General features: G+C 35.3%; 1 protein-coding gene across 2 annotated transcripts; it reads right to left on the reverse strand.

The window, feature by feature from the left end:
* Positions 1–225: 225 nt before the first annotated feature.
* On the reverse strand, positions 226–8,549 carry LOC127550997 (trichosurin-like). Of its 2 annotated transcripts, none has more exons than XM_051980357.1 (6): positions 8,378–8,549; positions 6,510–6,643; positions 4,572–4,645; positions 3,942–4,052; positions 867–968; positions 226–671 (listed from the first exon to the last, which is right to left on the reverse strand). In XM_051980357.1, exons 1-6 carry the CDS (start codon positions 8,495–8,497, stop codon positions 610–612), a joined length of 603 nt encoding a protein of 200 aa, XP_051836317.1. In that variant the 5' UTR covers positions 8,498–8,549; the 3' UTR covers positions 226–609. The 2 variants fall into 2 exon arrangements, with proteins under 2 accessions (XP_051836317.1, XP_051836318.1); XM_051980358.1 differs by having other exon boundaries at positions 8,402–8,548.
* Positions 8,550–13,355: the final 4,806 nt, after the last annotated feature.

Below are 13,355 nucleotides of genomic sequence, written 5' to 3' on the forward strand. Positions count from 1 at the left end.
TTTGGAATTTAGCCTGCTTCAATTGGTATTACAATTACAATAAACTTTCCTCCTTGACTTGGATATGGGTTCAAGCCTGAAAATTCTTTTGAGACACCTCATTACACCGTCTGTGAACCCCAATCTTTTAGGGTCCCTTTCTGACATCAACATCCCCAGGGAAAAGAAATGTACCTTTATTTTTTCCTCTCTGGACAGGTAAGAAATTGAGAATTTAGACAAAGATTTTGTTGCTGTTGTTTTTATTGATTATGCTGAAATGATCATTTTTATTACAAGGGAAAGTTCCCTTGATAGATTAGAGGTATGCTACATACAGAATTAATTTAAATGTAATTAATGGAATTCAAAAGATACTAATAAAACATCAGAAAGTTGAGGTGACTGGACAAACTCCCAGAGACTTGATAAGACCTCTCTTCTTACTTCACTTTTTGGGGAATGGGGTGTGGTTTCTTATAGTTTCCCAAACAGACTCAGAACACCTCATTTACAAGGGGGAAAATCTGACATTTATAGGAAACTATCCCACTAGAGATTCTTTCTTTAATTAAGCAAAACATAGATGAAGACTGAATCTCTTTGGGGATAGCAGATTATCCATGTTAATTATTCTTTGGAGGATGGAGGTAGGATTCCCATAAGACAAAGATGCGGCTTCCTTAGAATTCCTGTGGGGCAGTGAAAAGAACATGATTACAAAATTTATTCATAGGCAGATTTAGGAACAAGTAGTGAATGGTAATGAAAATATGAGTCTACAAAGTACAGACAAGGACAAATGGCATCCAAGTTAGGGATATTTCCATTCTATGACATTTTCCTTCTAGTCACAAATTGAGAAAACAGAGATAAGAAGGACCTACCAGCTTCAGATACATCTAAAATGTGTTCTTTCTTAAGTCCTGCATTTATACAAATATCCTCGAATTTCTTCTTTATATTATCACTCAGATCTGGAGTACGTCCTGTAAAATAAAAAAATAAAAATTATAATATCAACAATAGTGATAAAATCAACAATAATCATTTATATATCACTTTAAATTTTATACAACATTTTACATATGAAGCCCGTCTTTATGTTTCCAGAGAAAAAAAAGACTTCAATAAACCTTATGGTAAATATAGGGCTTTTGGTTCTTGGTACCCTTTTGTTTCTCCCCATCTGTGGCATACTTTTTTTGGAGCAAACAATTGTTTGGAATGCAGTGAAAACTATCTTCAGTAGTTTTATCTTTAGATGGAGGCAAAAATTATTTTTGAAAGCACAGATAGTAAGCAAATAAAAGTTAAAGACAGTAACTTCTAAGGTTAAGTGATGTCATTTTATCAAGGAGTAATGATAAAGAGGATATAAAGGGATGAAGAGAAGTGGAGAGGAGATAACTTTGTTAGGTTCCAGTAGTACTAATAGCCATGGAAATAGTAAAGTTCTTTCTCAACACATAACTCCTTAAACAGGTTACTGAAAGAAGGTTCAGTTCAGACTATATTTAGTTTGAGAAAACTACACTTCACTTGGAAGTGGCTGGTCACTGGCATTTGTGCACATCTGCATCTTCCCATATCTCTCCCCTCTTCAGAGCTCCCACATTCCTGAACTTGACCCCACCTTTGCTTTTAGTGCAGCTTCAGCCTTACTATTATCCTTTAGCTTCTTTTTCTAATATCTTTTATAGAAAGGGGGCTACACATATATGATCTCATTTAGTCTTCAATTAAGATGAGAATGACTGCTGATTCTCTCTTTTGTGATAATGCAGAGGGGTGTCAGGAGATAGTGGCTGAATGATAATATGGAAGAAATCTATACTACTATTCCGGGCATCTCAACTGACAATTTTGGAGTTAGTAGCTTCCATGTAGACTGGTTTAAATATGGCATTTCATATTCAGTCATAAAGGAGGACAAATTATCTTTTGATGGTTAGTAATCTATCAGTCAATCAGCAAATACATGTATGTCAGGCATTTTGCTAGATGTAGGTAAAATGATTCCTCCAAAGACAGAATTTAACATCTTCACATAAATAAATATAAGATATAATAAAATGTATATATATATAAAAGCAATGCATATAAAACACAAAATCTGTGTAATATAATTTCATGAGGGCAAGAGACACTAACTGGGGCAATTATAAATGACCTCTTGAAGGATTTGGCCCTTGAGTTGACTTGAATGGAATTAAGGGCTCCAAGAGATTGAGATGAAGAGGGATAGTAATGTAGGTTTGGGAAAAATTTTGTGCTAAGTCACAGATATAGAATATGGATGTCATATTTCAAGAATAGAATAGTATCCAATTTGGATAGAGTATAGAGTATGTGAATGAGTGTATGATATGTTATTAGGTCAGAGGGCCAATTTATGTGAGACTTCAATGTCAAATAAAGGAGTCTATAATTTCCTCTAGAAGTAATAGTGAACATTTTTTATTGTACTGTATTATAGAAATTATTGTTTCAATCTATTAAATTGAAACTATCATTTAAAAAAGAATAGAATGATAATAACTGTGTTTTAAAAACATTTTGGTAGCTTCATGGAGAATTAGTTAAAAAAGAAAGAGGTTGTTTATAGGAAGACCAATTCAAATCATAAATTTTTGTAATATACTATGTGACAAATTATGAAGGTCTGGATTAAAGTTATTGTGACAAGAGGACAAGAAAAAAATAAATAATAGAAATGCTATGAAAGCAGAAATGAAAAGCTTCAGCAATTGATTGTATATGTGTGATGAGTAAGAATCAAGTCAGTCATGTGACCATCAAGGTAGCTGATGAGTCACTTTTTCAAAACTTATTCAGCCTTCCAATCTCCCTCTCCCTTCCAAAAAAGGAATGATGTGACAGATGTAGAGAGATTACACTAGATTCACACAAGAAAACAGGATTAGGATCAAAGTAAAATCTTTTATGAATTAGCCCTAGGGAAATCTAGGCACTGAGCATGTGCTCAATGTCTCTCCCTCACTAATACTTGGAGGAATTGTATAAGCAAACTTGGAGGTTTGTATGAAGCCTGTGCTGGGATGCCATACTGCTGGAGAGATCCAACCCAATCCTGATTCTCTCAAACAAAAACGTCTCAATCCTACCTTCAAAGCTGAGCTCAAATGTGACTATCTCCATAACACATCAGCTTGTCATAAGTGATCCCTTCCCATTCTGAGCTACCATAGCATTTGTCCATCCCTTTTATCTTGAAGTTTTACATGTTGCCTTGTAATATTTTGTATACATTTTACCTCCAATCCTAGATTATAAACCTCATGAGGGGTTGTCTTTATATTCCCCGTTACATATGTATAGAGCAGTGTTGTAGACAGCAGGAAATGTACATATATACAAACATACACACATATACAAATGAATGTGTATATATGTGTATGTTGCCTATATTTTCTCACCTCCCATTTTTCCACTCAATTCTCATTTATACATATAGACATATAAATAAAATATACATATATTTATTTATTGAATGAATAAATAAATAATATTATCACATGATAAAGTTTCTGATAAATAACTTGTCTCTCTCCTTTGATCCTTATTTAAGTAGTGTAAAAGGATTCTTAAAGAAGATTTTGTATCACATTGTTCACTAATTCATTCAACATGCACTTATTAACAATTTATGGTGTGCCAAGCACTAGTAGATTCTGGGGACAAAATGACAAAGATGAAACAGTCCCATTCCTTCAAAAAATTTACCTTCTATTAAAGAACGTTCAGAGCTACCTTCAGAAGTAGATGAAACAGTCTGCTGATGGCAGATTTGTTGTCCTGAAAAGCATTTTCCCTGATTTGGGCATTGCACATGATAACTAGACACATTTTATCCCCAAGTCTATAGGCTTCCTTTCTTTCTTCCTTTACTCTTCCTTTATGAAAAAGAATAAAGATTGGGGCAATTATAAAATACATACCAAAGAGATGTCCCCAAAGTGTCACTTCCTTATTGTTGTGGTTATACAAGATAAATATGACATATTCATCTTCCTTGAAACTTTTAATGTAGAGATCATTAATTCCTGAATCTATGAAGCAAAGAGAAGTCAAGGTCAGGATTTTCGATACAATGACTTGAAGTCTATTAGGAGTTGAATGTTATCAAAGATTTTTTCTCAAGGGTTTCTGGAAACCTGAGTCCCATCATAACCTCTGAGACTACATGTAAACTGCCACTCTGTTCACAAACCTTTGTCTTTGCTCCTCCTAACCCTCTACAGATGCACACAATTTTTGTTAGAGATGGAAAACTGCTTACTCCAACCACCTCACACAATTAGTTTTCATTTTACTTTCATCAGTCAGGGCTGATGAAACTTCTGCAGGAGGAGCTAAGAGAGTTAAAGCCTCTGATCTCTACTTTGCATAGAATAATCATACAGAAATTGAGGAAGGGTAGTGAGAGGTTTAAGATGTTTCTCCCTATCCCAAAAGGCAATGGTTTATATTGTCTCTGATTCCTAGACATTTTTTTGCTTATCAATAGATCCTTTAATTCATTTCAAAGCATAAGGCTGAAATACATTGAGATTCTCATTTATACTTACATTTCACCTTCATTGGGCTATCTTTCTCAGGTGGGTTAGCAGACACAGAAAATTGAATGCATTTTCCATTTTCTCTGAAAATAAACAGTAGTATTTGAATAACATTTAAATACACATAAGAAATTTGACATTTATCCTACATTCCTTCCAAATTTATTTGTTATTTCAATTTTATTTCCCCAAATTTACTCTTTATAATCCTAAGAATAATATTATACACAAAAATTACTCAAAAAGATTAAACTAGATTCACCATTTAAAAATTACTGAGTACATTTGTACTACATACTACTTTCAAAATGTGTGATCTTTATATGGTGTAAATGATGACAGTTAACCAACCAAAGCAATCAGTCAGATAAGATATTTATTCTTCTTTTATTCTGCATAAAGAGATCCTGAGATGTTAACTTTAATTATGGAAAGGTTAAATCATAGCAAATGTGGAATTTGCCCCCTTATAAACTGTATGACCTTGGGAAAAGTCATTTAATCCCTATGAATTTCAGTATTCTTATCTGTAATGAGAATGGAATAGTAATACTTGCCCTACCTATCTTCCTTCATTTCCCAAGAGCTACACTCTTAATTCCACTCCAACAATCATCAGTTCTCCACTAGTACTTTCTCCCTCCCCTGATTTTTAGAATCCTTTTGTATGTTGTCCTCTCCCATTAAAAATTCCTTGAGGGCTGGGACTACCTTTTCTTTTTTCTTTTTGTCTCTAGACCTTAGCCTAGAGGGGAACATTTTTGTTATTTAGTAGTTTCAGTGGTTTCTGATGGTGTGCCATCATTTAAATTTTTGCTGACAAAGATGCTGCATTGGTTTGCCATTACTTCTCCAGGTCATTTTATAGATGAGCAAATTGAAGCAAGCAGCATTAAGTAACTTTTATTATTTACCAGCTAATAATTACCCAGCTAGCCTACAGTCTGAGGCTAGATTTGAAATTAGGTTTTCCTAACTCTGGGCTCTGTCCTCTATCTACTCTGCCAACTAGCTATCCTTTCTGGAACGTTGCAGGTGCTTAATATGTATTAACTGCATTGTATGCCTTGTATCATATTGTATTGTTTCCACGACACAGAAGACAATTTGAAAATTCAGAAATTAAATTGTTCAAAATCATGCAGTTTGTGTAAGAGGCAAAAGAAACTTTGTGACATTGAAAGCCGCATATAGATATAAACTGTTATTATTTTCTCTTCACAACATCCAAAGAAAGATGCATAGAACAGGTAACATTGACCTAATTTATAAATACACTTAACACAAGGAAATTAATCATGCAGTTAGCTAGTGTGAAAAAAGGGACCAGAGCGCAGCCAGAGTTTCTTCATTATGATTCCCTTCCTGGCAATTAATCTGGAGTTGATAGCCTTTGAGACCTAATTTACTCACATCTTTTTGATGTGGATAAAGTATGCTGAGCATTTAAGGTTTTTTTTTAAAGGTGTGTAATGCCTATTTATATCCTCCATAGTCTGCATGGCAATGTCACTAGTGTATCAGAGTGATGTTGTGTGCCGAATTCAGTTCTCTCTTTCTTGGTTTTCTTTCTGTCCTCCTAGCAGAGATGCCTCCAAGATCACAGACTATTTTTAAGTGATGATTAGCCTCTGAGCAATGAATCAAGGAAGATTGAGAGAAAAAGAAAGAAGCAACTCTTCTAATTGATATGTTTTGAAAAAAGTGATTCTCTATATATTTCACAATTAGTATCATTTCTCCCCCTTGTATACACTGCTTAAATATGTGTTGCCTATTATTGCAGCCTTTTTCCCTTCCAAGGTACTCCTATGTTTTCATTAGACCAACCATAGCATGGAAGCTTCAACAGTTACTAGTTCCTGGGCCAGACTAAGTCCAATCTGGCTGAGATAAGGGAACCCAGAGCAGGTTTCCACATTCACCAGTTAACAGGGGAATATTTACCTTTTGAAGAAGATTGCACGCAGGTTACCATTCTCTAGAATGAGTTTTTGGACAAAAATCCTCAAGGGACCTCCTTCCTCAATCTTAGCTGTAACATTTGAGGCCAGTGCAACAGTATACCAGGTTCCTGAGAGCTGTGGAATAAAAACTGGGTAAGATTTGAAGAAAGGAAAGCACACTAGTCATAGGATCATGAGATTCTGGAGCTGGGTGGTACTTTGGTCCAAATCTCACATATTATAGAAAAAGAAATGGAGGCTTCCAGAACAAAACAAAATCGATTCTTACCCCAACTCTGCCTTGTAGGAAAAAATTAGAATAAGCATTGACAGTTGGCTTGTCCTGGCTCTCATATTAACTACCTGCACAGTCTTAGGAATGTTACCTTATATATTGAAGTTTTTTTTAATACATCATTTTTATCATCTAGTAAATGGAAATGATAATATTTGTACTGTGTGTTTTGAGGCTGTTCTGAGAATAACATAACTTCTATTGTCCTTCCTCAATTTTGTCTTTAGAAAGGGCTGATCAATTCTGTTGCAATTATTTGAGAGCATAGTGAGAATAGAGATTGCCACAGAAACAGGGATATTTTTTCTATGATTTAACAGTTTAGTATACTCCTATTTTGCTTATGAGGAATATGGGCTGATTCTGAGTCCCTTTTCTGATTCTAATCACTGGGAAGGCCCTGTAGGTTTTTTTTTCCTCTCTTTTCTGCCTATGTCTGAGATCACTCCATAAACCATGGTAGAAACAGTCTCAGCATGTGACAGGTAGAAAACCCCAAAGTTACCATTTGAATCCTATTGGTAAAGTAGGTAGATTTAAATGTCACATGACTGAAAGAAAATCTCCAAGCGCTATGCTTTGGAGTATTGGATTAACAGGTTATCCTATGGAATTTGTTTTATTTTACTGACTGCTCTCAATCTATAGTAAGAAGCAGAGAGGGTGGTTTCAATCTTTTCAGTTAGAATGAAGTTAGCCATTGGAAAGAAGTGTATCATAGGATCACAAAACTTTAGACCTAAAGGGTCCTTAGAGATAATCTAACCCAACTTCTATATTTGATCTGCTATGTAAAATCTTTCTTGTTACTCTCTTCTCCCTGACAGCTCTTAGTGCCCCATCATCCCAAGTTGCTTTCAATATGTTTATATTGAGCATGGCACAATGGTTAGAAAGTTAGTGTCAAACCTCCTCAAGATGATCTGAAAGCTCCTCTATCACCTATGAGGTGCGTGGCCTTATGTACAATTTTAATGGCTTAGTGGTCCAGGAATTCTCTAAAATTATAAATGTCAGAGAAGGTAATAACTGAAATTGGTAGCAGTTTCTTCATCCAAAAATTCTCTATATCAGTGAGGTCCTAAGTTCCTATATATTAAATATATTTATATAGGTATAGGTTGTTTCCACTAATAGAATGAATTTTCCCTTAAGGGAAAAAAGACTATTTCATTTTGTCTGTATTTCTAACACCCAAGCACAGTACCTGACTCATAGTCAATGCTGAACATTAATAGTACTTTTTTGATTGATTGATATAAATTATCCCAATGGATTATTCTGGAAAGATAGAGTTGGACCCTGTCCCATTCGGGCTATTTTAAAAGATAACATATATAGGTCATAGGTATACATACACACACACACACACACACAAGCATCACTTTGGACTTTGAGTTGAATTTCAATATATCAGGCTATACAACTACTAAGAAGAATAGCTTTAAATAAGAAGGTGAATCTTTTCCATCTTTCCCCAAGCCCTATCTTTGTCCTGATAAACTTCTCCAAGAACTTCTGTTTTTCTTGTGTGTTACCCCTTAAACTTCTTCCAGACCACCCAAGCAACTTACCTGCATCCACCATTTCTTACTTACATCTGGTTGGTGCTCCTTAGAACAGGTATGGTGAGCATGGAGGCCACAGACGAGGGCCAGCCCCAGACTCAGCAGCAGAAGCTGCATCTCGCCCATATTTGTTTCTGTGCTTTAGTAGCAGTTAGGAATATGAGGATGATTCTAATGAATGCTCTGGGCTTCCAGACCAACTGCTTTTATACTCTTTTATGAGGTCAGGCTTCTGATGAGATAGCCCTAGATGGCCTCCCCCAGATGCACTAAAGGATACTTTATGCAGAGCCTCTAACCAATGCTTATCTACTAAGCATTCCAAGGACACTGGCTACCATACACTTTTTGACAATGAATATTTTATATTTCTGGGATATTAAGTTTCAAGAATAGTTATTATGGGTCAGCTTTCTCCCTGTTAACAATTCCCATTTAACACAAATTTCCTAAACACCTAAGGAATACAGAACTTTTAATATGCTAGACTTCATGGGAGAAGTGCCCATGGCAAAGAAAAAAAGGTCACCTCTATGAGGGATATTATAGTATAGTTGTAGAGATTCAACAAGCATTTATTAAATACCTATTATATACAAAGTACCATTCTTGGAACTAGGCAAGACTAAAAGTTTGCATAGAACTTGATCCCTGTCCTCCTGGAGTTTGCAGTCTAGTAAACATCCTAAGAGCATTTTTTCCCTTTTTTGTGATTTCAGAGGCTTATGGAACTCTCAGTGAGGGAACTTTTTCTTCCATTCATATACTCAATTGCTCTGCAACTTAAGCAACTTATTCAGATTCACTCAGTCAGTATGTATAAAAAGTCACTTAATCCCAATTACCTCAGGAAAAAAAAGTAGAACTCAAACCCTGTGCTCCCCAAGTTAACAAGTATAAAACAAAGTCCTCTATGAAATCCCAGGAGAAAAATGAGGATCACAGCAGACTTCCTCAAGGAAATAACTTTTGATTTGAGCTTTTAAGGAAATTTAGAAATTCAATATGTGAAGATAGGGATGAAGAATATGACAGTCATAGGAAATCTTGAGAGCAGAACTACAGATTTGGCAACAGAAGTCAGTTAGGAAAAAGAATAAAGTACTTTCTTCATCCAAACCAGAAAAAAAAAATCTGATTTACACAGTGCAAGATTTATCATCCTCATTCTGTAGCTTAGGAAACTGAAGCTCAGAGAGGGAAGCTGACTCAATAAGGGTCACATGGGAAGTAAGCCTTAGTGCTTGCCCCATTCTCTTGGGGACTAGGGAAAGTCTTGTCTCATCTAGTTAGTTAATAAGCATTAGTTAATAAGTACATAAATAAGTTAATAATAATAATAATAATTAAGCATCTACTATGTGCCAGGCCTGTGCTAAGCACTGGGGATCCAAATAACGAAAATCTCTGCATTCACATTGTTTACAGCTCAATGGTAGAAAACTTAAAAGTGGAGGAATTAGTGAGTTTGTATAGTGGTCCAAATCTGCTGCTATCAGGTTAGGTGACTATAGGAGATCTTTTTGATCTAGAAAATGGGAGTCTATTTTGCTGGCTTCAAAAGACTGAGTATAAAATGGCATAATCTTCAAAAAAGATAAATTGCTATGTCAGTCTGGAATGTTATTCCAATAATTTGATGGAACTGGGACATTTCATTTCTGTATCCTTGACAACATTTAAATATTGTATTCCTTTGTGTGTGACTATACACTGGAGATTTTGAAGCTTTTCTGTAATGTTAATGGCTTGACTGATCACAAGATAAATGTATACATCCCATACCAGATTCTATGGTCCAAAAAGCATGTACATCTTAAAAATGTCATTATTAAAAGTGACCCTTGTTGTACTCTTCTTCTACCTATGTTACTTGTGTTCAATTCAGTTTTATTAAGTACTTACTATTTTCAAGGTGTCATAGTGGGAACACAATGAGAAAAAAGAAGGAAGGAGCGATGTAAGGAAGAAAGAAGGAAAGAATGAGAGTAAGAAAGAAAGGTAGGGAAGGACTCAGGGAAGGAAAGAAGAAAGAAGGAAAGAAGAAAAAGGAAGTAAGGAGGGAGGGCATGCAGGAAGAAAAGAAAGAAGGAAGAAGAGTAGAAAAGGAGGGAGGAAGTGAGGAAAGGAAAAGGGAAGGGAAGAAAGAAGAAAAGAAGAAAAGCAGGAAGGAAAAAAGAAGGAATGAAAGAAGGAAAACAGAAAGGAAGGAAAGAATGAAGAAAGGAAAGAAGGAAAGAAGAGGAGGAAGGAGAGAGAAATGAGAAAGGTAGGAAGCTAAGGTCTTTAGATTTTACCTTTGTAACATCTCTCTTCTTTCCTCTGACACTGCCAATACTATCCTGGTTTGGTTCTCATCACCTCACTCCTGGATTAGTATAATAGCCTGCTGGTGGATCTGTCTACCTCAAGGCTCTTAACCTTCCAATTCATCTTGAATTCAGCTATCAAAATTGTCTTCCTAAAGCATAGCTCTGAATATGTCAAATCCCTACCCACTCTCTACTTAATAAATTCTAAGTATTCTTTAATACTTTCGGGATCAAATATAAAACAATCTGTTTGGCATTCAAAGCCTTTTATAACCTGACCACATCACTTTTTTAAAAAATGGTTTTATACTTTGCACTTTCTATCATATCTTATTCAGGGATATTAGCCTCCTCTAACAAGACAATCTACCAAAACCATGAATTTTCTCTGGCTGTCCTCTATCCCGTGGAATGCTTTCCCTCTTCATTTCTATTTCTTTTTTCAAGTCCCAGATAAAATCCTGCTCTCTACAGGAAGACTTTCCCTATGCCCCAAAAGGGGAAATGGGAAATTTCCTTTCCTCTGTTGATTATTTCAAATTTATTCTGCCTATTAGTTATCTCTACATTGTTGTTTACATTTTGCATGTTCATTAAACAATGAACTCATTAAGAAAGAGTCTCCATCTTCATAAATTTTTTCTTGGACCAGATAATCTGTACACATGGATAATGATCACATAGCACTTTCCTGCAAAGGGTAATGACATTGTTATGAGAATGTCATTCACTCATTTTGGGAAGCATTCAAGCTTGTTGATTAGATTACTTTTCATTGCAAAACCTATGCCAGCTAGAATAGTGAACTCAAACAAGTCTTTTATCTTCTCTGTAATCTCCAGATAACACTTTAAGATGATAAATGGTCAAGGAGTTGCTGAGTTATACTGGCAGAAGGATTTTCATCTCTGGGAGTTCCCTATGTTTTAAATTCAAAGATAAAAACCAAAAGGAAACTGTCCTTAAAGTGCTTTATTATGCACTAGAATATAAACACCACAAAGGCAATCAAGTCCAAGCATTTCATTTTGACAACTGCCTTAAATTTTGCTCTGTATACAATAAGCACTTAATAAATGTTTATTGAATTTCTGCAACTAGATAGAAAGCTCCCAGAGAGTGATGAGAGACTTTTTTTTTATTTGGGCACCCTTCCAGCATTGCTAAGAAAAGACTCCATGTACCTTAGGTGTTTTGTAAGCAAGTGTTAATTTCCTGACTGCCACAAGAATAAAGAATATAGGAATTGTACTCTATGACTGAATAAACTATTCTTTGAGGAATTAGAATTCCCTTACGGCCACGTCAAGAATGAAGTATAAAGGTTACTGACCAGAGAACCCAAAATATTTATCAGAATTCTCCTACATTCAACTATTGTGAAGCATCAGAAAAAAGCCCTGAGAAGATGAAAATGAAAATGAAAATCCTACTGCTAACTGTGGGACTAGAGATCCTTGATAACAATATGAATGACCCATCAAAAATAAGTGAGTAAGAAAGGGATGCAGATGAAATGGTAGCTTGACAGCTTTGGTTCTTCACATATACTAGGATTAGATGCCATATGAATTCTGCCATGGGATGTTATTTCAGACTGACTTAGAGAAGAGGGAAAGATAATCCTTCAGGGCAAGGAATGATTAGAGTCAGAGAAAGCCATAAGTCTTTCATAAGTACAAAAAAAGAATTGCTGTTAAGACCCCCAATAGATCCCAATGTTCATGAAACGTTTTCATGACAACGTTTTCAATGTCACATAAAGGCATAGGTATATTTGTAAAAGACATGTGATATGATATGACAAGGAAGAGAGAATTCCATAGGATGGACAGTTCAATCTTGATTTCCCATGTCCTCATCTGGACAATCTTATTTTCCTTTCCTCTAGGATAATGACAAAAAGTTCTGAGAGATTAATATCTGAAAATCACTGGTATCCTGTTTTGTCTCTAAAGATCTATGTAAGGAGCATAGATGAGGAAATTTATCCTAACGTGCAATTCTGTTACTTTTAACCAAGGGATTATTGGCTGAGAGTGTTATATCTTTAGAAATCAAGAGGAGGGTGCTCTCGTATTCAGTTGCATAAAGTGAGGTAGTTATAGATCAGCTTGGGAAGATTATGCCATTCTATAGATATTGTTGGATTTCTCTGCAGTGTTTGACCTTTCCTTGCTTAGCCTGACATTTTCTGGTAAAACAAATACTCGAAGAGGGTGAATGAAAATGATTCATATTCTCTTTCTCCTATGGGACATTTTATTTCTTTCCATTCTCTTTTTCTCTATCTTCCAAAAATTGATGCTTATGAGATTATGAGGATATGGGATCATCTGAGGGATGCAGCTTAGAGAGAAGGTATGGGAAGGGATAAAATAGAACAATTGAGATAAGGATGTAGGAAATGGGGTGAGCCTGCAGATAAGGTTCTGAGATTGGGATCAAAGTGACAATCTGGATTAATAACCTATTGAATTTAATCCAATCTATGAATTAATTTAATTCAAGAAGGATTTTTGTACTTCTCAACCTCCTAAAGATGTTTGTCTCTGCTTCCTCGATTAAAGGTTATAGGAATAAGGAATTTTTATTCTGTTGCTTTTCATTTTTCCCATCAAATTTCATTCTCAGTGGATGCCCTTCTCTCCACAAAAATTATTACTAACTCT

This window comes from Antechinus flavipes, chromosome 2, assembly GCF_016432865.1.
Source record: "Antechinus flavipes isolate AdamAnt ecotype Samford, QLD, Australia chromosome 2, AdamAnt_v2, whole genome shotgun sequence".
NCBI lineage: Eukaryota > Metazoa > Chordata > Mammalia > Dasyuromorphia > Dasyuridae > Antechinus > Antechinus flavipes.